Source organism: Anser anser, assembly GCF_964211835.1.
Source record: "Anser anser genome assembly, chromosome: 2".
In the NCBI taxonomy this organism is placed as follows: Eukaryota; Metazoa; Chordata; class Aves; order Anseriformes; family Anatidae; genus Anser; species Anser anser.
This window is the reverse complement of record NC_139721.1, coordinates 14,448,623-14,474,008: the sequence shown is the minus strand read 5'-3', so window position 1 is coordinate 14,474,008 and position 25,386 is coordinate 14,448,623. Positions and strand designations below refer to the sequence as shown.

The 25,386-nt window shown below is 44.0% G+C and overlaps 1 protein-coding gene across 5 annotated transcripts in view; it reads right to left on the bottom strand.

Annotated features, from left to right (window-relative positions):
• Positions 1-456: 456 nt before the first annotated feature.
• SAMD12 (sterile alpha motif domain containing 12) overlaps positions 457-25,386 on the bottom strand; it is a 175,201-nt gene continuing 150,271 nt past the window's right edge. For 3 of the 5 annotated variants that reach the window (XM_083823827.1, XM_083823824.1, XM_083823826.1), the window contains one exon: positions 457-9,776. In XM_083823827.1, the coding sequence (XP_083679953.1) occupies positions 9,754-9,776 (23 nt within the window). In that variant the 3' untranslated portion in view covers positions 457-9,753. Of the gene's footprint in view, positions 9,777-15,998; positions 16,231-25,386 lie in introns of all 5 variants that reach the window. The other 2 variants (XR_014579561.1, XR_014579562.1) reach the window with 1 other exon arrangement.

The window sequence follows — 25,386 nt, the reverse complement described above, 5'->3', positions numbered from 1 at the left end:
TATATGAAAGAACACATTATTGTGCTGGAATTTCAGCATTAGCATCTCTGAAAACTGCCTCAGCCACTGACTTGTAAATTGCTGTTGTGCTGCAAGTGCTGAGCCATATAGAGAATAAATGGGGGTGGGATGGAGATGGAGCGACATGCACCATCAAGTCTAGCACCTGCCTCTTTTGTGCTTTGGTCCCCAGAGGAGATGTCTTGGTGGTGGGTTTACCCTGCTCCGTGGCTGAGCTCCAGCTGAACCGCTCTCTCACTCCCCCTCCTCAAAGGGAAAGGGGGAGGAAATACGATGGAAAGGGCTGCACCAGGGCACAGGTCCCCTCCTGCTGAGAACTGTCATCAGTGGGCCTCTGTTCCCCATCAATTTGTTGTGTTTTTTTTCATTTTTTTCCCTTCATGCGATGGAACAAGCCCTGAACCTCCTTAAATCAAACAAGATCCTTTTACCGTATAATAAAAATTCCATGTTTTAATACATCGCCATGCACAAATGAAGTCAAACAATGCAGAGTACAAAATTGTCAAATATACAAAATGATAAAGCAGATATCCAAAGCTTCCAGAGATCATGCCCAAAGATACCAAAAACTTGATATTGGTTTTAATTTCATCATTTATAAGAATTCCTCCCTCCCACCCGGGTTTTATTTTCTGTTGATTTTTGAAAACAGAAGGAATTTAATAGTAAATATAAAAACCGTAGGGTGGAATTAACAGTGATGGCCGCTTTGTATACTAAAAATTAGATTGCAGGACAAATTCTGGTTTGGGAAAAAAAGCACTGCTGTACAGATGAACACCTCGGATGCCTGGGGAAGCGCAGCGCACATCAAACGAAAAGGCACGCTTTTGTCTTACGCCACCTCGTTTGGCTCTGTCTTTAAAATGCTCGCTCATAGATGGACAGGGAGTAACAGTGCATCGCGTTTTAACCGCTCGAGTGCTGGCATTCTCCTAGATTTTCAACCAAGTTAACATCAAAAGGAGGTTACGGCCTTAGAGTATTTCCCTGGTGAGTGCAACTCAGAACCGAACCCAAGGGCAGCTGGCTCAGACACAGTCTGTGAGGCTGTGGGACCCTTCTGCCCACGCAGCATGGCCAGGGCACCGCACTTGTCCCTTTCTGCACCAGGCTCCTCGGCACTTTCCTGGCTCACCCCGGCGTATTTCCCAGGAACTCAACCCCAGGAGCTCGATCCAAGCCTCCCCCTCCGTTCCCGCAGCTCGTGTCCATCCCCAGCTGCATGCAGGCCACGGATTTGGGGCAGCCTTTGGAGACAACGCAGATGTGGCTACAGCTCCACCTGTAAATTACCTGCCCTCCCCAAGGACAGGTTCAATCAACCTTAAATTCAACTCCCTAGAATTGAGGAACCCAAAGCTGGAGGCCACTTTTCTGTCTGACACAGTGTGAGACGGATCAGTCAGGCAGCTATCACCCTCATCTCACCCATGCTTAGATGTGGAAAAGGAATAACCGTGAGGCAGGTCCGTATATCTCAATCCCTACAAGAAACCGAGGACAAAGCCAAGCGCATCCCAACCCCGCACCTCTGCAGCCCCTGCCAGGTGGCTTTGAGCAACCTGACCCAGTGAAAGATGCCCCTGCCCTGGCAGCTGGGGGTGGGGACAGGTGATGTGATGATCTCTAAAGGTCCCTTGCAACCCCAGCCACCCTGTCGTTCCATGATTTAAATGCTGGTCGTTCACATTTTTAGGTTCTTGCCCCGTGCAGTTCATCATTATTGTAGGGGAAGCCCAGCAGACTGCAGCGAGCTTCCCTGACCCCGAGCAGGCTGACCTTGCAAGGGGATCTGTCTGTCTGTCCGTCTGTCTGCCCATCTCCCGCCACGGCCCCAGGACAGCCTGGTGCAGGGCTCTGGGTTCCTCTCCTCCATCCGCGGAGCTGAGCTTAGCGGGGAGAAGGATGAGATCTGTGTCTCAGGCTGAGATGCTTTGCATAGTCTGGAAGCTCGTATCCCTCCGTGGCTTCTCCACCGCGCTGGAGGCCACTCGGTCTCTTCTCTGCCTCTCTCAGGAGCAAGGCAGAGAAGGAGCCTCCTGCACACAAGGAATGTGGATGAAGCAGTAAGAGGGATCCAAGCATTGGTTTGGACTAGTCTTGAGGCCAGAGCCTGCCGCAATAGAGAAAACCTCTGTCTGGATGCAAAACCGGGCTCTCAATAAACAAAACAAACAAAAAAAACAAGTCCCCTAAGCATCTGATGGGCAGATTTTTTTTTTTTCTCTGCGCAGCTTTTTATTGCTTACATGCGGTTTTGCTGCAATATTGATCTCCCTGCTTTAAAAAAACAACAACTGTATATCGCTATTTAATTTGGTGACATGATATTAAATAGATGAATTCAAGGCAAGTGCTTAATAGAAGTAATATGATTAGAGATGTAACAACAGCTACAAAGGATTTTTTTTTTCTTTTCAGCAAATGTATTTAGATATATTTGGAATTCAAATCAGAAAGGAGCTTTTCATTTCATTCTGACTAAGCCTGGACGTGTTATAATAATGCCTGAAATCCCACTTTTACGGAAGAAGCGGACATGATACGGCCATCTGCAGGATCAGCTTCCTTCCCCGCCCAGCCTGACCTCGGCCATGCCTCCGGGGGCCGTCTGTCCGTCCCCGCTGCAAGGGGACACTCGTGCCACCGTGCACATAACCAGTGACTCCACGGAGCTCATTTGACGGGCAGCCAGTATGTACCGGTGTTCTTTAAACAATAAATCTAGCCCAAACTCATTTTCTTAGGATTTCACACTGGATTAGAGCGAGAATCCCCGAAGATCTTTATCTTCTTAGCTCTGTCTGTAGCCAGCTCCCTTCTCGTCTCAGCTTCGTGATATTGATTCAATACCAATTTGCAGTAAGTATTGCTTTTATGGTTTCTTTTGCCTGCGCGAACTGTTTACTCTTTAAAACATGCATCCTATTTCGTGCCATTTTCCACAGCACAACTCTGGAAGGTGGCTCTTGGCTTCACGCTCGCCTCGTACCTACCGGCAGCAGCTTTGTGAGACCTGGGTCAGAACCCGAGCACTCCTTTGCTTATTTCCAAGGTGCAGTATTCAAAACAGCCAACTGCAACCAGCTCTTACTACCTGGGGTTGTCCCACCGAAGTCGTTTCACTTCCAGGCCTTCATGAACCGGCTCCAGCGGGGCCCGTCGGGAGAGCAGGCACAGTTTGCTGGCTTTGAAGCAAGGAGCTCACGCACCTCGTTCAGCTGCAAAGCAACACGATGTAATTCTCAATCAGCACTTCGGCTTCTCTACTCGCTGTTGAGCACAGGAAAAGCTGCTTCTTGCCACCACGATGCCGCCTCCTTGGTTAAGAGACAAAGCCATGGCTCCCATTCCTTGCTCACACCGATCGCCTGAGTGCGTGATTTTGTCCCAGGCTGTTATTAGTGAAAGACGTCGGGCTTATTCTCTGTGCTCAAGGGTTTTTGTTGTCCTTTCTTGTCCAGTTCTCTTCCCTTAATTACAGGCAGAACAACCTTGCAACTGCGAGGAGATCTAATGCATCTCCTACCAAATGCTGGCAAGCTCAGTTTAGCTCAGGGCTCTTTGTTCAAGTCAATTTTGTGTGAAAAAAATGAGTATAGGTGGGCCTGCCTTCACGTAATATCAGAAACTTTAAGAGATTTTAATTCAGAAGTTTGCATCTGATGACCTAGCCTAATCTCTTGCATAACGCACACCTAATAACCTCATCCAGTGACTGCTGAACTGAGCCTAAATTCCTGTTTGAGGTAGAGCTTATTGACTTAGAAAAATACTCCGCATATATTTAAAGACTTTATGTGATGGAGAACGTGCCAGGTAACTAAGTAAGCTGTCTCTATGGGTAATTATCCTCCCTGTCGAGCATTTGCACTTAATTTCTAGCCTGAAATCGGTTCCCAACCAGTAGAGCACATCACTCCCTTTTCCTCCAAATAAAAGAGCTACCTGCCTTCAGACAGCGCTTCCCCACACAGGTAGCAGATTGTGATTGCAGACAGATCCAGTCACCTCTTCAAATTGTCTCTGATAAATTAATAGCTTGAGCTTCATTAGTCTGGCACTATAATAAGACCTGTTTTCCTGCCCTTGAATGACACCGGGAGCTTTAGAAAATAATCTTTCCGAGTTGTCAATATGCTTTTTGAGAGATGGGCACAAACTGGCTCCGTTACAGTGTCACTGTTGCCAGATCCTCAATCTCCTCCAAGTCCTACTGACTTTCTGCCTTCGAGATTACATTTTCCCAGCTGGCAAGTGCATCTGTGGGGTTGATATTGAACGGATTATTTACCAGACCTTCACAGCTATCCTATTCCAGATGCCCCCAGGTGTGACTCTCCTTCTCCTCCCGTGGATTTCTGCATTTGCAGTACTCCAGGTTCATCATCATTTCGTACCATGCACATTTTTTTTTGGTGATCTGTTGATGTTGCCACCAGTAACTTTCTATTTCCTTGGGAGGAATATTGAAAATAGAACATACCTTGGGAGGAGCTCATTAGAAACAGTCTTGCTGATGATAATTTCATATTTACAGCCATTTTTTTGTGATCTAGCATGTAATCGGCTTTAATCCACTTAATATGGGCTATACTGATTTTGCATAGTGCTATTTTATTCTCTGTCAGAATCAAATGACCTATATGAGGTCATGTATTGTGCATCAGCAGAGTTTTTCTTTTATCAACAAACCTTTGATATCACGAGAAAATGATAGGAAGTTTATTTGACACAATACATTTCTATAAATAACCATTCGGAGGGGTTTATCAATTTTTAATTGCTTCAATGATTGTGTCATATCAACCTTTCCATGACTTTCCCAAAGGAAAATAGGAAAATAGGAAGCTCATGAGCCTATAGTTTTCTGGGTCAGGTCACTCATTCTTTTCAATTATTGTTTTGTGTGTGTGTGTGTGTGTGATTTAAAGCTTCTTTAGTGCTTCTGAGTTCTGATAAATCCTAGGTAAGTTTTCCTACACTTTTGGATTCAGTTATCTGGTTCTGCAAATTTAAGAATACGTTTGGATAGTTGTTGCTTAATATTACCCATAATTACTGATGGAGTAGGAGGAATTACATTTTAATGTGCAATCTGACTCCCTCATTCTACTGCTTTCAAACACAAAACAAGAATATTTGTTGTTTTTTTGCACGTTCTGTGAGTAATCACCATGCCGTATCTCACGTCAGACTCTGCTTTGCCACGACTGTATTTATTAGGATGCATGTAAAGTGTTTGGTCTTACTAGCCCTAACCTACTGTCCACTGACTTCCCATACATTTTGGCTTTCCTCATCAAACATTTACTTGCTCACTTGCTGATTTATACTCACGAGCCTGCCTAATCACCCATACATTACGTTGGTGGCTTTTTTTTGCACTGCAGAGTGCTTTCCTGAATTTTACCATAGGAGATTGCAGGTAATGCTGGTAATGCTCTCCCCCCCCCCCCCCCCCAACCATCAATTTTAATTATAACAGAGGGCCTTTTCTTTTTAAATTAAAATCTTATTGACCAGTCTATTTATACCAGGGTCAATCACGCCACAGTCTTGTAGCAGGGCCTTTCAAGGAGATTCAGATTGCAGCGATGTTATTTGTTAAAAGGGGACTGGGGTGAAAAATGCAGGTTTTTACTTTGCTTGCCTGAAACAATTTTGAATAATTGAGATCTTGTGGCTTCATGAAGGGTGGAGGGAGGTCAGTTTTAGTTATAGCAAAAAAATCACCCCAGGACGGGCTCCACAGCTGGCATTAATCAACAAATCTCCGGAGACTGTGATGGAGCGGTGCCATTGCAGGTCTGCTGGGGGCCTGCCCTGAGGTCTTCTGAAAATTCGGAACAAACCAAAAAAAGAATTTCGTCATTTTTAATGGTTTGATTTCCTTAACGGCACTGCAGCTGCTTTCGGTCTGGCTGTCGAGTAACAGAAGCAGGCAGCCAGGCACGAACCCACCACCAGGGCACGGCGATGCAGATGGGTTGGCAAAGCCCAAGAGCTCGCAGAGCTGTTGCAGACTTCCCTCCTGAAGCTTCTTAACAGAATAAACGACGGGGTATTCAGGCAGAGAAAGCCACGCAGATGTAAAAAAACAAACAAACCAGGAACGAAACAGTGCAAAGGATGTTTTCAGCCGCAGCACGTTTTTTTTTTTTTCGGGTGAGCAATTCCTCCTGTTTCTGGTGTTGGCCTTGACACAATTTGCAGCACTGAGGACGGCTGAGTCCCCGCCCGGGTTTCTTGTTGGGGCTGGTGCTGCACCATCCTTCCCTGCACAAAGACAGCGGGCAAGAAGTGGCCGGGACGGGCACCCAGGGGCAGCAAGGCTGCAGGTCCGCGGCCAGGAGCAGCGCCCTGACCACAGGGAGCCACCCGTGTTTCGGAGCTAATAACCAGCGATCAGCGTAATGGCAGCACTGGCCTTTGTGAATATATCTATCTCCACAGGGCTGATAATTGCTGTTTTATTAAAATAGCATTAGTCTCCAGCTCTTTTGCACAGAACTAATGGCTCTGAGCGTATTTAAATTCACTTCCTTTGCCGGAATAACTTATTCGCTCCCTTTCATGTTGACTTGGTCTTTGGCACTCTCGACATAAATGATTTATTGACTAGAGATAAAGCATTCTTTCCACAGAACCGTTCTTGCGACCCAGGCAAAAGCGGATGTGTCTGCTATTAATAAGGTGTTCAGCATAAAAAATGCAATAGACTTGATTGTCTGCACTCAATAGCCTTTCCGAGAACACAGTACCTGCCCCCATTCATAATAACAAAAAATTTCTCCCACATGTTTATTTATATTAAAAACTTTTCAGAAGAATACGCTGGGATCCAGATAGTTGTTCAGTAGATGCAGAACAATTTCATAAATATCCCTGAGGAAGCATGGCCTACTTTGGGAGAATAACAGCGATTAAAAAAAAAAAAAAATCCAAACATGATGAATAGTTAAATACAAGCCAAAAAGTACAGTTATTTCCTTATGGCTCCTTCAGACAGTTAGACACGTGAGGAGTGTTGCGGGGCTCGGGGGAACTATTCTTGCTCACGTTTGGAGTTATCCACATGCACAGGCTGTCTGTAGGATGGAGACCTACACCACCGTCCAACGAGCTTTGTCTGATGGGCACCTACAGCAGAGTTCTCACTGAGTTTGGCTACACAAAGGGTCTGGACTTTGTTTTCACATTTCTCAGGGCCTATAACACTGCTTTTCTAGATCACCGTAGCTAAAATCCTGGGAAGCTTTTAAAGCAAACTGTTTTAACAGGAGAAGTGCACACATCTAAATTCATGCCCATACACTGGAAGATGTTCAAAACTAACATTGATACAAAAAATGCTTCTAGTGGCTCTTTGCCTAACTCAACTTTGTCTCATACGCCCTTTTAAGATAACACTCTTTTTAAAGATAAACACTTCTTTTATCATTCATATTATTACAGATTTGTTTCATTGGATGTAATATAATGAGAGAATCCCTACTGCAGAAGCATAACATTCTCCTTTTAAAAATAATTTATATCCAAGTTGTTTCTTTTTTAATTGCTGTACCAACATGAAATTGATGTCAGTTGCCAGAGTGCATTTTTAAAATCTGTAGCAGAAAGAGCTGTAAAATTTACAGAAGCTTACAATGGAATTCCGCAAGGCTCACGGCCACTTCTCTTAATAAGGATCAGATTCCAACCTGCAATGCTACGAAAAGCTCTAAAAAGTGCAAATGCTGCTGTTGGCAAAGATTCTTATGTCTTAAGGAGAACTTGTACACCAATTAATTTAAAATTAGGCGCCAGGATTTTCAGAAAGAAAATATAAAGCTCACTGCTTTATAATTTTGGGAGCTCCATTGAAAACCCATGGAAAGACCCAAACCACTAGAAACCACTAGCAGCTTCTGAAAATCTTGGCCATCAGTAAAAATATTTTCCTTCTGGATTGAATAGTAAAGAAGCATTCAGCATGCTGAATCTGAGATGGGTGGAGAGCCGTAACCAAAGCCCGCACCCACCTGAAAAAAATTACAACCTAAATACATTTATCTGTTGGTTGTACAGGCACCCTCAGTGGTTGACCTTGCATTCTCTAGCAATGGACTGTACAATAGCTAAATATTATAACACAGGAACCTACTCTAAATACGTCCCTTGGCCTTGATATAGTTGCACCTTCTCTCGGTCACTGCATCGTCAAACCCCTATGGCATCTCACCCACGGTTTGGCATACACACTAATGGCAACTCTACAGTACCTGTCTATCAGGCTGGAGAGAATGATGGTGTTTAAGTACACAAAAAGCTACCTTTGATTTTAAAGAAAGAAGGAACAAATAGGTAAGCCTCCTCCGTACGCCGATGACATCAGTTCATTATAAAGAATATGTCAGGAAGGTCCTGATGTTAGGGACAGACGTTAATTCCACTAAGTCCCCATGGAAAAAACAGTACCACAGCCAGCTGTGATACAGCCAGTGATGAGGCCAGCCATTCAGAGACTGAACAAAAAACAATGCTCAGATTGAATGCAACAGTCTTGAGCCTGCTACAGTATATTGAAAGGCTTATTAGAACCATTTGCTTATTCCTATTTCCTACCAAAGTACTGTTTTGGATAGAAAGTGGAAAAAGTTAACAAAGAAGTCTGCCCTCTCCAGAGGGAGTGTCTTGCTCCTTAGAAGTGTAGTCTTACACTTTACCTTTTTCAGAGAGTTTGCTTTGGACTGTGATTCCCCAGTCCTTCCCAAAACGTAAATGGTCGCCAGCATAAAGAACCTGAATTCTTCCAGTTGGTTCTGTTTTTATTGTAGACCAAACCCAGGGTCAAACACATCTCTGAGAAAGGTGCTCTCCCTTTCCTCTCCCTCACTGAGTAAGAAAACTCATTGGCAAGCTAGAAATGAGAACCTTTGACATCTGGTGGATGGGAGGGAGAGCAGACAGTGTCCTACAGCTCGTTCAACCAACCCTGTTCTTGGCTACCTCTGTGACAGCCATTCTGTAAGTCTCGATAAAATGTCACACCTCTGCCACGTGCAAATCTATCTACACAATCTACTGTGAATCAGTGAAGGTATGCTAGTAGTGGACTTCAGTTTGGATGCAGTCTCAGCACAAAGACTGAAACGTATCCTCAGTATTTTAAAAAGACCTTTATATATATATGGGCTGTGCTACTTCTGTGTGGAAAGCACGTATGAAGTGCTGATATCGTTTAACAGAATACCATTAGACTGCAAAACTAACATATACAAGACGTTTACATTCCTATCAGGGGTGTAATATTGTGAACATATCCACTGAGATTGGAGAATTGCTGTAAGTTTTTCCTAAAACATCATGCCATCTGCATACATAATAAAAGAATCCAGTAGTTGCCATGCTAAAACAGGACTTCTAGTGAAGGGCATAGACAGTCCCCTACAGGGAACTCAAAGTTATGCACAGTGATGAAAACTGGAAGAAATTTTCCAGCTAAAGGTCTGCCAATGACCATTTTGAACAAATTAGCACTGGATATTATGCACCACATCTTTACTCCGCAGCAAACCAGCTCTTCCCGAAATGCATCATCTTGAGTGGGCTGCTTTCACTTCAAGTTTGCCTTCAGTCCTCCATGGTCACCTCTTGGCAGTGCCATTTGTTATGTTTGTTTCACGAAGGAAAGTTCACTTTCATATCAAGTGGCAGGACAGCAGCTTTAGAGGCTGGAAATGTTTACGGAGAGCTCTCTGCTGGGGCTGCAAGAAACAAAACAGAAAACCAAAACCAGACAGTGAGTAGTACAGAACAGAGCAAAGGAATTACCATATATTTCAACTAAAATAAAAAGTCAAGTTTGTGCTGAGCAAATGCATTTATAATGTAAAGACAAACTACTCCTAGAACATATATTGTGACCCTGGCAGTTTCTTTAATCAGTTTTACTCATCAACCAAAAACTTCAGTGCTTAATCAATTCCTTAGATAAATATAAAGCACAGAGCAGCAATCATTTGTCTGATTTGATAAATGCTACTTGAATTTTATTGCTTCATCTTAAAGCACTGCTCACTCTTCCTCTAGTCGGAGTCCCAGAGAGTTTAGGACTTGGTTGGGCTTGCATTAACTTACTGAGGGCTTGATAGCCAAATCCTGGAAAGGCTCCTCCAAATGCCAAGGTAGGGGCTGATGTTCCCTCACCATTTCTGCTGGCCAAGACAATTACAGTTGGCCATTGCTGCACGCGAGATGTGAAAACAGATCACACGCTTCCTTCTCTGCTTCACACTCCTTAAGATAACTGGGGAATTGCAGAAGGTTTCTCTATCCCTGCTAAAAGTCTTCTTTGGGATGCACAGCAAAAAGACGAGAGGTAATGGACACAAGATGCAACAGGAGATATTCCAGGTAGATACAAGGAAAAATTTTGCCCAGTGAGGGTAGCCAAATTTTGGAACAAGTTCCCCGATGAGGTTGCGCAACCTCCACCTACAGAAGATATTCACCACTCAACCCGAGAAGGCCCTGAGCAACCTACCTCAGCCCTGTTTTGAGCAGGGTCGGATTGAAGGATCTCCAGAGGTCCCTTCCAACCTAAGTTATTGTGTGATCATAAAATTTCGGATGGGGATTTGTGTTCCCCGTTGTGCCTTTGTAAACAGGAAACGAGTGCCTCTGCAGGCCAGCTCCCACTGAAACGCATTCATTTATTCAGTATTTAGCCACCAAAACGCACACAAATTGCTCACAGGCCTACACTGGTCTCTGGAGCCAGGGAGCCATGCAGAGACAAGCGCCTGTGTTACTTCAACAGGCCTGCTCTGGACACAGCTTTGTTTCTCACAGAGCCCTCAGCACCCCCACTTTTACAGATCGTGTTTAATACATAGCACATATTGCTATTGCAGTTTGGGAACCCCGAGGGCAGTGCCGGGACAGCCCTCATCAGGGTGTGCTTTGCACCCTCTCCAGTTGACGTCCTTCCTCGTGCATGAACGTACATGTCCGTATGTAAGGAGAGAGATGGATCTTTGGTTTTTTTTTTGGCCAGATTCCAATTTGAGAAGCTAATGGGATGCTGATGCTGCCAAGGCAGTATTCACGTCAACTGAAACTCAGGCTGGCAGTAGCCTTCTACTCTTCACCCCTTCAAAATCATGCCTGGAGGGCTCTTCTCTACAGGGTGTGGACTCACGGGCTCTGCCAGCCCGTCAAGTTTGCCCGTATTTGCCTCTCCCACCCCCAAACCCTTGCAGCTATGGAAATGGAGGTCTGATCGAGTGAGGAAAGGGTGGGATGCTAAACCATCAGGTTCTGGAAGAGTACTGAGTGAGATATAAAACAACAACAACAACAAAAACAGACCCTGCCATAAGCACTTTGTTCCTCAGTTTAAATATGGCCTATTAAATAGAGAAACAATAAAACCCAGTCTCCTTAGCTATTTCCTTTCTTATGTGGGCACATTCACCCGATGATGGTGCTAGTTTTCATTTTTGTTTTCACAGCTGCACTGTTTTTATTCTCCAGGTTCTCTAGGGTGATGATCCCGCTAGCATCTACTGTCATCGACTCCATAATATGACCGTGTCAAAAGTGGCCCAAGAAAGATGCACGTTTGGGACCCAGCAACTGTTTTATTCCATGAAAGATCTGTCAGGAAGGTTTCGATCCAGGGACCTTTGGTCTAGATAGATAACTGACTGCATCCCCCAGGACAGAAAAGGACACAGCGGTGATATTAAGCAGGTGTGAAGATAAAGGAGAAATCTGGGGGGACGTTTTAAATGTGGAGAGAGGGAAATTGGTACCTAACCTCAAAAATGCTGGATTCCAGGTGAGCTGGAGGCCATCTCACTTCTGTGTAGCATTGGCAGAGATGTACTTGTCTCATAAAGGAGAAATGAGACTTTTTTTGAGGTTAAATAGCACACCTGCTGCAACGAAGGGAAAATCTGAAAAGCTCGCCCAAGCACATGAAAATACCTTGCCTATCCACAGTTACAGGACTAAAATTAAATGGGTGAACTGGCTAACAGTATCAGATCAGGCTTCAAGATTACACTTGTGCTGGAATTTCCACCATCCACTTTGTCTAAACCATGGGTCTGTACTTGTGCTTAAGTTTGAACTGAGTCAGCTGGCCTGTGAGAAACCCATGAGCAAGAAGAATCAGGGACTGATCTGACCGCAGCGCCACGTGAGAGCAACCATCTCAAGCCATGTGGGACACCAAACAGAGCCAGTCTGGATGCAAGCAGTGACACTGACCAAGGGAAAAGCAGTCTGTTAAGCTCTGAACTTATACGAAAGCAAGGACTTAGTAGTGATTTAGCACCTCTCTTCTCTTCTCACTTCATCTTTTGAGGCCAGGAATTCAGGAGCACTTACTCCCCCTTGTAACCTATCACTTTTGGTGTCCAGATAGAGACTCATCTAAGGATCCTGGTTTACTAAGGATCATGCACCCAGTGCTTTTGGAAAGTAAGATCTTTTAAAAAGGCTTCACAAATGAGCAGTCACCTTTGAAAACACTGCCTTAGACTGCAAGCTCTTGGAATGACGACTGCTTTTTGCATGGGGTTTGTATGCCTACCAACTCAACTGCATACAGATCTAATCTCACATGACATTTTCGAGAAGCTGCTGTAGAAGGACTCCAATCATTTCAGAGCCAGAGATGTATTTCATTTTTGAGCACCTGTGATTTCTTTCTAAATGAAACAGGGACATCTTTTTCATTCATTTTAAACACATGTTAATTCAGCTCAACCTAGCATTATTACTTTTTTTTTTCTTTTTGTAATTGAGGAATCCTGATAACAAGCATCTGTTTCCTTTGCTATGTTTCTTCTCTACTAGAACTAATTTTATACTATATTTCTAAGGTCACGACATTTCAAACATGGGATTATTGTGAAAAATGCCTATTTCCAACATCCATATACCAACTATTCCTTTCAGATTGGTGAAAAACTGCATTCAGCTACGTCTACTAGTATTTTTCCTGTGTTAGAAAGGTCACGGGTATCTCACTTCATGCTTCTAACATCACTTGAGACATTCCAATATTCTGCAGATTACTGCAGACTTGTTGCATCTTGCTACATAATAATTAGAGATACTACTAGCTTTGAAGAATTTCATACAATGGCAAAAGGAAACGGTTGCCAGCCCATTTGTAGATTTACCTTCATCTTTCTTACTGAATTATAACCACTGAGGTGTGTGAGCAGGAGGTGTCTCTATGAGGCTGATGGAAGTTAACGTGAAAAAAAAAACAAAACACACCAAAAAATACTTGGGGAGCTGCTGATTCTGGTCAACCACTGTGACAGGAGGAGGAACGAGGATTACCATGGGCTGGGAAATGCAGCTGAGGGTGAGCTGTGCCAAGAAGAGGATGGTTCCCCACTGCAATCATTTGCCCCAGGACAGATGACACTGAGTTCGGTTTCATTTCATCCTGAAATCTTCCTCTTTCTGTTCTGGGCTGAGTGGGAGGAATCTCTCACCTTTTATTCTCTAGGTAAAAGCAGCTATTGCTACACATCCTTATTACCTAACCGGTCCCTGATAAGCGGAGTCAACAGAGCCAGAGATGAAAGGTTACCCCAGGGTGTGCATGGTTGTCCTAGCTGGAGCCAGCACGGAGGAGGTGGCAAAGCAGAGCCCTGCAGCCTGCTGTGCCCACCTCTCTGCCCTCCTCCCCCTCCGGGCAGGGCAGCCCTGTGTTGTACGGACAGCAGGACAAGCCTCCGGGCTGCAGGAAGACAGCAAGCTGCCTGGGTGCTGTGCCGCAGCCTCGCAGCCCGTATTAAAATGATGCTAAGCAGTGACACATTAATCAATGGACTGAACGCAACACCCAGCAGCCGAAAGGGAAAGCAGGGACGTGGATGATTTTTGATCAGCCTGACAATTTTGTTTTTATTCCCAACCAGTCATGTGTTGGTCTGATTTTCCCCTCATTACTAAGACCTGGTAGCTGACAGAGGCTTGAAGGTTATTTAATGTTGTTTGTCAACTGCAGTGTCAATATGGTAGGAAAATGCCGAGAGGGAAAAGGAAAGAAGTCTCTTCTAGCTTTTGATTTTTGAGTTCGCTTGCCAAGCAGGAAACCAACATTTTAGTTTTGGAGCAGACAACAAAGGTGGATCTATGAGCATACCAGAAGCATCTAGAGCTTCAAACACAGCAATCCTAATCCCAAGCATTTAAAAATCATTAATAAGGCCATGCTAAATAATTATAATGGCTGCAAAAGCATGGAATTAAAAATACATGTTGCTTTCCCATCAGCTCTACTCTTTTTTAGGATACCGTTATGACAGATTTTTCATTTTCACCCCCAACCATGAAACAAGATGGTTTTGTTCAAACGGCCAGGGACAGAGATGTATCATCACAAGACTCCAGGAGCAGAGCCTTTAAAACAAACAGCAGCTGACATGTGAAATGCTATTTCTGCAAATGTGAACTCAGGGTTTCTTTTTTTTTAAAAAAAACACTCCTTTTTCTGGACAACACGCTCCCATAACCAGGTGCCCTAAATCTACCTGTGTGGAGTTTTAACATCAGTCCATAAACATGCCACTGAACAAATATTCTTGTATGAGATATATGGAGGAGAATGACTTTACATGCAATAAACTCCTGGGCGTTATTTCTACGCTGCTCACCCCGAGCAGCCCCAGGTCCAAACCAGGGCTTCCAGGAGGCAGCTGGCACGCAGCCTGCACGCAGCCTGCCCCAGCAGGGCTCAGCGTGGGACGCCGCTAGCGCAGCGTGAACGCCGCAACAGCCATCGCGAGCACGTGGGGACGCCGGATCCTGGCTCGCTCACAGCTTCACAATCTGGATCTCGTCTTAAGGAAGGCTTCCGGGTGGCCTTCAAAAGCCGGAGCAGACGTCTCTCCTGTCACTTGATGCTGATGTATTTTAATTCCTATCCTCTATTTTATATTGAGATTCTAAGGAGCTCAGCTGCGGGACAGCCGGGTTTGAAAAGGATGCTCGGTGCTTCAAGACAGATGATGAACATTCAACAAGGTTGGGCAAATCCTTTTCCCTATATTCTGACTAAAGAGAAAACTCACTTCTTGCTTGCGATGCAGGGCTCCGTAGCCTGTATCAGGCAATTTTGAGATGAAACATTTCTGGGAGAATGGATGTCATGGCAGATGCTCTCAGCAGGTAACCTTCTGAAAAGCCAATTAGTCAGAGGTTATCGCAGCTGCTCTGTGAAACACAGTTGGTTCACACAGAATGGGCTGAAAATGTAGTTGTCCAAAATGTGTTTCACTAAGCTATTCAACGTCCTCAAATAGTGGGATTAGCCAAAAGTCTCTTCATGAGTCACGCACAGTTCCAGCTTCCCCACTAAAGCAGATCTCTCAGCAACTTTACTAGGTTAAACCAAATGAGGACACGATCGATTCTGTGCACAGATGATTTATGCAGTAATTTCTGTTCCTTGCCTCTTCCTTCAGAAATCGGAGTTCATGAAGGGCATGATGAGCTCTCTAACAGGCTTGAGCTCACACTCCATCCTTGTACTGAAAAATATCCTGAAAGCGTTTTAGCATCTACAAAGCTTGATTTTACAGTGCTAATCTGGAATCCTCAGAAGAAAAAACCATCCCCTCAAAATGTATGCCCTTTTCATGTCTGAGCCTAAACAAAATGTGACAATTTCCAAGCTTAAAAGTTAGGTTCAAAAAGCTGGGAAAATCCTGGGAGAGACTTTCTTCTTTCAAAGAGGCTCATTCATCCCTACTCAGGATGCTTCATACATCCCTCCATCTACCTGCTGCTGCGAACACACAAAGAAAAAAAGAAGTGTGTTTCTGCATTCAACAGAACACGATGATTTCCTTGAACTTACAAGCAGCTAAAATATTTTGAAAAAGTGCAAGCAACCACTTCCTTAGTGTTTACAGCTACTTTCAAAGAATTCTCTTGATCTACTGCAAACTCACCCATCGACGTGAGCAGTCAACTGGCTGTCCACCAGCATCCTTCTCTAGAGGCTCAAATTATAGCAAACAGAAAGATTTAAAGGAACGTGCTGCTAAGGAGTCTGGAAGTTTGAGCTGGTGCTGTCTGGAGCTGCAAGTGCACAGGAGATTGCCGACTTCATACCCTAGCATGCACATCTCTCGCTGCCTGCCTGTAATCAGTTCCTGATCTCACAAGTCCTTGTGGGGTGCTCTGCAGGAAGTGAAAAAGGTTGTCACAGATGAATAGGCTTCCACACACCGTGGCTCGAAATAGCCATCTGCACTACATCTTGAAACTCTGCATCTGCATTGCTTTTGTCTCGAGACACTGGGTTTTAATATAAAGCACCAGGAACTGTGCAAACTGAGTGAACTTAAAAAAAAAAAAAAAAAAAAAGATATGGCCTTAAGTGGTATCCTCAGCATGCAAATAAGGTGCTCAGCCACACAGTCTGCGGTGGCCTGCAGTGGTTTGGTGGCTGCTCTGACCATCACCTGGAACGTGCCCTTGCATTTGTTCTGCAGCTTCTGCAGGACACTTTCAAACCCATCCTGTTAAAAACTGTGCGGCAGCATTTGGAAATATAGTTCTGTCCATTATGTCGCTGTATTACTTGCCTGAGGACCTTCAGCAAAATATGTATTAAGTTATGAAGCATAATCAGAGGAAACTAAAGACTTCACTAGAAAAATCAAAGTGTTATAGCAAAAGGGTTTGGAAACTCTCTGGAGCTACAGATCCCCCACTGCCTTTGCAGAGCTTATGCAGGATTAATAGGTGGAACAAACTACCCACCTTTGGGGAGATATTCACTGTAAGGTTCCCTGAAATGAAAGTTTTAACTCAGTTTTCATTCTCTCAAATGATTAACCAAGTGAAAAGGAAAATTAAACCTACTAAAACCACCAGAGATTGCACGTGCGCACACACACATTTACCACAAAACAAAACAAAAAAAAACAAAGATCATGAAGCCTACAAAGTCAGCCTCTCCCCCAGTACATTGAACAAGCAGCTTTATTTACCTCTTTGGATAAATGAATTATGATACATCCTTTACTTGTATTATCACATCACATTATCATTGTTTTCCCCAGAATCCTCGCATTGCTCTGAGCTCCAAAGGAGAAAGAACAGAAAGAGGATTTCGGTGCCATTTGGTACTCCTATTTACCCTTGTGGTTCACGTGGCCCACCACCTCATTTAATGTGCAACATTCAGTCCCGAGAATAATCGCTATATTCACGGAATCTTCTAGTGGACACACTGCCCAAGCACATCACAAACAAAATGCCTCAATTTCAAAATACTCCACGAAAAGACATCACCTTATTTTACATCTCCTAGCTAGGCACAAAGGGTGTTCCATGGCAGCATTGCTGTACAAGCAAGACCCTAAAGATGCAAAAGAAAGTCTGGGTTTGACCGTCTATACCGAATCCTCAACATGCACTTGAAATAAATAAAATAAAATAAAATAAAATAAAATAAAATAAAATAAAATAAAATAAAATAAAATAAAATAAAATAAAATAAAATAAAACGAAACAAAACAAAACAAAACAAATAAAATAAAATAAAATCCCCATGTCTAATTCTTCCAGCTGCAGGACCAAGCCCAAGGAGGTGCTGCAGCAGGGGCAGGTCTTGCCTGAGGCAGAGGTCTCCCTCCAGCCTGTCGCTGATGCTGTGACGGGGAGCGTGCTCGCTGCTCTGCAAATCAAGCTCATGTTTCTGTCTGGGTGGCTGGAAAATGAACTACAGAGATCAGACTGATTTACCACCTTTGAAGAGTCCCTGGGTGATTATTGAGACTATATCTTGATGTATACCCACCAGAGACCCCAGATACCAGTGTCACTGCCTCTGCAGAAGCGCTTCAGAAATGAAGGATGGGCTGATTGTATCAAAGAGGCTCTTAAGTCAGGCCCCAAGTCTCAGGCCTGAAATTACATGGGCTGTGTTGATCACAGAGACAAGTAAAGAAGTCATTCATGAAATACTACGTATGAAACAAAGAATACCTCGCCAGTGTTCAAGAAGGTTTGAGAAGTTCAGTTGTTGAGGTTTTGGGGAGAAATAATCAGCTCCACACAGCAACTGACTGCTTGGTTGCAAAAATCTGCTTTACGCTGATTTGCCCCTTTCCTATTATTTTAGTGAGGAGGCTATCCAAAGCAGTTGCGTATTTTTCTCTCTCCTTTTGCATCAGGCACAAGTACATTCTGAAAATATGATCACACAAATATATTTAAATGGTTTCAGACCGGTGGCTTTTCTGTATTCTGTGGAGGTGACTGCTATATTTGGTTGCTGCCAACCCCAAGCAAAACATTATTCAGATTTGCGTCATGTCCCCTGCCTCCCAAACTAAGCGATACGAACCACGTCCTTAAAGGGTCCTTTGGGTCTATGTTTGTAAGGGGTCCTCAGGAGGGCTCTTTGGGGCAGATTACAGGATGGGTTGGAGTACTCCATGTCCCCCTTGCTGCCTGCAAACCCAGCTTTCCTTCCCAGGATAACCCATGCCATTCCCAGATCTCGCGTTTGGCCTTGGAAGGGCTCTCAGGTGCTGCAGCGTAGACATACCCGGTGTAAATCAAGGACAGGACCAACGTACTTTGTGGCAGAAAATAATTCAATACCAGGTAGAAATTGACCTTTAAAAGTCAGACAGAAGGGCATCTCCACACTTAAAACAGAGGGGTTTTGGACTAAATGTCATATTGGGAAAAAAGATTTTCACTTATCATGCAGATTCTTTGCTGGGGCACGCCAAGCAAGGACGTGTACACGTCAGTGAAATACGCAGCGGAGCAGGGCCTCGGCCCAAGTGGTTAAGGTGAAGGCCTTGCCTGCCACGTCCTGGAGCAGCAGGCTTCCCTCTGCTGTCCAGCTGAGTAAATCCAAAATTGTTCCACAAAGTGGAACAGCATCAAGAAAAGCCAACCCCCTTCCTGCCTGGGAGCTGGTCTTTAAGGTTAGAGATGGAAATAAATAAGCACGCATGGATTTCTGAGGCAATGATTTGGCTGAGCTGCGTTAGTCTGAAGCTAGCCGGGTATTTCCACACTGCAGGCTGCAACACAGGCCAAATGTGAGCCACAGGCAGAAGTGGGGCATGCGAATGCATCCCTGTGTTCGCTGAGCTATGAGAAGTAAGAGCACCCGCACACTTGGCTCTGAAGTTCACCTGGTGTTTGCACAAATTCGTTTTAACCTCCTCTTGACGGGCAACCAGTCTAAGCTAATTATCGAGGCCTCTTTGACAAGCGGCGGGGAAAGACAGGGCCCTTGGAGGAGTGATCCACCCTACTTACTTGTCGTATTGGATAAATGATCCTCTGGAAGGTCCTCTCTTCACTGATTATCCGGAAAAGCTAAATGATTAGCACGGAGTAGGAATCCAGCAATTAAATGGCAAACGAGAGGTGACAGGAATTGCAACTTAATGCTTAATTTGATTGTTGCAAATTCCAATTAGCATGTGAAATGTAGGTACCACAATGTTCAGGATTAGCATGTTTAATGCTTACATTTCTACTGAAATCAAGAATGATATAGATCCCAGGGAGGGATAAGAGCCCTAAATTCCTTCGAGGCCTTGGATATTGGAATTTGACAGGGAAATTACACACTAAATAATCTTCTTAGAAATTGATACGCACAGCTGAGATAATGAGATGCTTCCTGCAAACAATCCACAAAGTACCGAAGTTTTTTAGAGAAATTATTTACTCAGCATTACTGGTATCATTTTGCAGCTGGATAATTTATTGTGTCCATGCTGCCAAATTGTTTCGATTTGCCACTGATTTGCTTTCCATTTCTACTAGCAATATATGAACAAATCGACATCATAGTCAAGGAATCTGCACGGGCATATAAAACAAGAGTAAACAAAAATGATATTTTGTTTATTATTAAACACTTCTCATATTTTAGCTAAGGTAGGCAATTAGGTTGATAGGAATTTGCAAATGGATGAGAAGTTACACCATTTTATCTCAGGCCAAACAGTTTATCGCAATTCATGCACAGACAAACTTCTGTGCTTCAAAATATCTAATGGGATGTGGTATTTTTCTTCCAGTGCCAGCAAAATACAGATCCCAATTACATTTTTGCTTCAAGGAAGGCAGGAAGGAGGAATTTCTGCCATTGGAGCATGAAAAAGATTTTGGCTAGAAAGAAGATGGACCAGATTTTCCAAAAAAAAAAAAACAAAAAAACAACAAACCCAAATGATTTGCACACCAAAGTCTCATTAGAAGTCAGCAAGACTTTGATTTCTAAGTCACTTGTGAAAATTTTCTCTGATGATTCCTACAAGTCTTTTAATATTTATCCTGAACAAGTGCTGACAAATCATTCAGAAGCAGATCTGGGGCTGCAACAAGTTCTGGTAACCCCTCAAGACATTTCTAAAGCCTCACCCACAAGAGATTCGAAACTTCTGGCATGTCCATATGTCTGAAATCTTCAGTTTGCATCATGCATTTGTCTATTTAGGATAATTAAGGGCATGCCTCCGTGAACACATTACTGCGAGGTAACCAGCGTCCGGATTTACAGCAGAACAGATGCTCTGCTATAACTGTCCATGTGCATGCCCTTACCCTGTGGAAAACACACGGCAGCTTAGCGCCCTGTCATTGAGTACGAGCACGCAACACACATTCAGCACTCGCACTCCATCTTCCCATTTCCTCGCAGTAACTTGCTCAGGTAGCCGCCCTGTCATATTTGTTTTACAAGCCCAGCCCCTATCACACACTGCCCAAGAATAAACACAAAACGTCCTTCGCCAAGACATTTTTTAGGCTGTTCACTGTCACCTCCAACCCGCCCTTAGAGGATTTTGTATTCAGTGCTCATCCCTGCTTAGGCTGCACCAGGCGGGGTGCAACGTAAAGAAACGGAGGCTGGAGGCTGGTTAGCGAGGGGGACCCTTACCCTGGTATTTTAGCAAGATGAACCTAGGTTCCTGAGACGTTGTATTTAACCATTTTACTGATAAAACGCCAAAGTGAAAAAAAGAAAAAAAAAAAAAAAGCTATGACATTGCAGAGATCACAAAACAACTAAACAGCACCCTTGTCAGAAAGCCAGTGTTTCATTCAGGTGCAAGACTTTCAGAAACTGCTACTTGGTTCGCCACACTAACAACGGGGTTTTCTCTGAAAAAGTCCCGTATTTCAGGAGTCTGGACTTTGGTCCAAAGGGTGTGAGAACTGGAGATCTCTGAGAGAGCTGTAAACATGTTAAATATCAACTTCTTAATGACACCGCCATTTAATTCTACTTTCAATTCTGAGATTACAAAGGGAAATGATCTCACCTCATCAGGGCGTAACTACAACGTGCTGCTACAGCTCACACTTTTACCAACTTTGCGGAGGCTCCCATGAGATTACTGTATCAGTGGCCCTAATAGAGCAGCCCAGATTCATCTCTGATCACTGGAGCACAGCCTGCCAACAAGAACTCTGCCTTCATCCTCTTGGCCCACATTCGGGATTAGAAGTTCTTTCCAAATCTAAGTAGGACCAGGATGATCTCAGGAAATTACATCTTCTGATGCAGTTGAAAGGTGTTTCTTTATTGCACATGGAATTTGTTCAGTTATTACACCGACCAGGCCACTCCAGTGAGCACTTCTAAATCCACTGCTATAAACCCACCCTGATCATCAGTTAGAGGCTAAGGAAATCTGTCCATTTTGGATTTTCGTCTTGCAGATACTACTGGCTTTATGTAGAAAGCAAAAAAAATAAAAATCTTTTTTTAAAAAAGATTTTTTTTTTAAAAAAAGCTTTTTGCTTTTGATTCAAATTCTCAAAATTTTAACCAGTAAATAAGTGACATCTCCAGTAAAAAGGTAAAACTTCTGATTCTGCTATACAAAAAAGTGATCCCATGGTTTTGCACTTTTCTGGAAAGTAAGTTTTTCCCCTTCTGTCTGTGAAGGGAAGACCGTGGCTCTGCTTCCAGCACACAGACAACTCTGGGAGTGCAATTCCACGAGATGAATCACGCAACAGTGGAGACAGTCACGGTCCTCGAGCTTTTCCTTCCAGCAGGCACCACTGCCCCTCTGCTGGGCCCAGCTGGCTGCACAGTACAATGGATCCGTGAAACACACCCGCGTGGAAAACAAGACCGAAGAGCAATACTGGTTTTAAACCAACTCATTTCACTGATCTGCTTTAGAGCTCCAACCACAGCCACAGCGGCCTTGGCAGGGAGTGGGGAAGAACGGCTGCAGGCAGCGCAGGAACATCCTAAGCCAGCTTTGCAGCCGGAGGATTCGTAAGACGGAGTCACATCTTGTGTCTCCCCGAATGCTGACTGTGGTCTTCCAAAGAACATTGACGTCTAACTCAATTTAGAAAGGTAATAAGGAATGAAGCCAGCAGCCTGCGAATGGAGAGATAGCGCTATAGATAACAGGCACGGCTAATTCTGTTTTTAAATAACAATAGGGACAGCAGACCCACTGGCAACAGCCAGAACATTTGTTCAAATTATGCATTCTCTGACTTTTCTTTTGCTACTGGAGGGAGGGCCCAATCCTGAAGCTATTTTCAGTCGTGTTATTTTGTCAGTGCCCAGCCATGAATCAGGGTCCCACTGTGCTATTCAAACACTTAACTAAAGGCTGGTTTCTCCCCAAAGACTTTGAAATTCAACTTAAAAAAAAATTCCAGAGGTCTAAATGGCAGGAAGAACTACATTAGCAGTACTTTCTTTTATTGTTTTTTATTATTTTTTTAACTAAATATTGTTTACTTCATTTGCAGTAATTAGAGTAGAATAATGAAAAAAACGTTTTCAAGCAAAAGCCTGGAACAACTCTGCAGCACTGCTGGTGAAATAACAAGCCATTTCAATGAAATAAAATGCAAGCGTTGAACAGCCCAAAATGGCTTCCACGGAGCCACAGCAGTACTGTATGCAAATATGTAATTTAGTTGTTTTTATGTAACCTGGCTATTTTGTAATCACAGAGGTGGGGATTAGAGGAATGGGACAGAGGCCATTTGTAAAGAAACTACATGGGAAAAATATGCACTGCAGTTATAGTCCTGGTATTTAAATTCAGATACTCAATAAACACATTGTCAGCTAACAGCAGACTATTCAGTTTCATTAATGATACTGATTTAGAGTTAAAGTAGAACATACAGAAGTGAAAGCCTGGAGATATATATACATATGATCTTTTAAAACACATTTTAATGGACAGTGATTGCGTTGCTTTTATGGAGCGCTGCTCATCCAAGCCTGTTTTACAAACCAACTGCGGACGTGCACACACATTTGCCCCCAAACAAAGGAGCTCACCACGTCTGTCACTAAGCCATCACCTCTGCTGCGACAACAGGCGGTGCTCGTAAACACGCACAACACTTTTTAAACTCTTTCTATACCATAAATGCAAAATACAGACAGGAGCTGTGCCTAGAATCTAGACAAGATACGTTTCCCAACAACCCCAGCTAAAATATAATGAGAAACACATACATACATATCACTAAATCTATTGCGATACCTACATTGTGCAGATCCAGCAGCACTACCAACAGCACTCACCCATCCCGCCATGCTGAGATATCATTTGCAATGACCTTTAAAGAAAATGACCCCTATTCCCAGCGAGCAGACTGCCTGCAGGACAAGTGTCGAAGATAGGAGCTCATGATTGAGTGGCTAATATCTCTGCACAACTCCAGCTCTCCTGATCTAACATAACACGAAAGGAAGTTCTGAGATCTCGCTTTCTCGCCATGTCTGAGATTCGGTTTCCAAAACCTTTGTAGCAGCCTCTAACAGGGTTTTGGGAAGCTTGAAAACCTTCCTCGTTAAAGCCAAAAGCTAGGATACAGTCTTCTGCACTCCTGACACCCAGAACTTAACCGAATTTCTCCAAACGTTCTTTAAAATCTGTGGTAAGGATCTGGATCTCTTCTGAAACCACCAACCACAGATGACTCTTCCTGAGTCATCTACCAAAGCCTAAGCCAAAACTACCACTGAAGGCGACAGAAACCGTTGAAAATCTCGGCTTCCCCACCACACAAAATTAGTTACATTAGTTATATCACATTCAGCCCACAGCCTGCCTACCAGACTCACGATGCTTGGCCGCTGTACCAACAAAGGACTCGCAAATGGAAGCGTGGCCTGGATTCATTCAAGCACCTTCAGACACCTCCTGCCGTCACCTAGATTAAATCTGTAGGTTAATTCAGGGGAGGGAGGTGGCCGCGGGTCTCCTGTCCCCAGCCCCAGCCCATCACTGCCTCAGCTGATCACAGCGGGGCTCAGGGAAACCCGAGAGGTACCTGGAGGTAGATGGGGTGAATCCAGACCTCGGTTAACAAGTGGGTAGGTGAAATGTGAACTGCGCTGCTTCTACAGAGCCAAAGGGGAAAAAAAAGCAACAAAACTATTTTAGCTAACCAAAGCTGCAAGCACAAATCTGAGTACACAGAGGGAACAGATTTTTTTTTGAGCAAGGTGGTGCCGCTTTTACATACTGATGAGTAATAACACACTCTAAAAATGTTTTAAAGGATCTGATTGTGAGAGGCAGAGAGTTTGGAAACTTTGCCTTTTGAAGATCGTGCACCATGGCAACCACTAGAAAGGTGAAAAACAGTCTCCCCGGGTCATCTCTATGGAGGGTTCTGATTGTAGCTTGGCCGGTGCTCACTTCTCTGCACGGCAGCAGAATTACTGACTTTGCTGGGAACGGCCAAGACCCTTTACTTAACTCCGAGACACCACAAATCACTGCTAATTCTGGTGCTGGCTGCGAATTACATTAGAACATTCATTAGAGATTTTAAGGACCAGAAAAAAGGATCTGGAGGACCGGAATGTAAGTTGTCCCCTGTCGACCAGTAACCTTGTTAATTCCAGATAGCTGCCGTGATTCTTGGACTTCTGCTTCCTCTAAATAAAAGCCTGTGAAGGTTTGACACCAACTATCTGTGAACTGCTAAGTACTCCTCTGTGACTGCAGAGCAAATCACCTAGGTCTGTTCTCCCAGGGACTAACAAAGCTTTCATTGCCCAGAAGCAATATTCATCCTAAATGGATAGTAGCTCCCAATCCCTACAGCCTTTGGGACCTCATGGTATTGCCTCCCCACCCTACAGGAGTTGCTTAATGTAAGAAAGGGTGAAAACTTACACACGACAATGTGTTCGTGTATACACATGGACTATGAGTGAGGAATGAGCATCCTCCAGCACCTCCTGGGGACCTGAGAGCATCACCTTTGGGTGACAGCTGTAACCCTGCTGCATCAGGGGTCAGCCAGTAGCTGGTTCCTAGTGTCATCAGACGCCTTTCT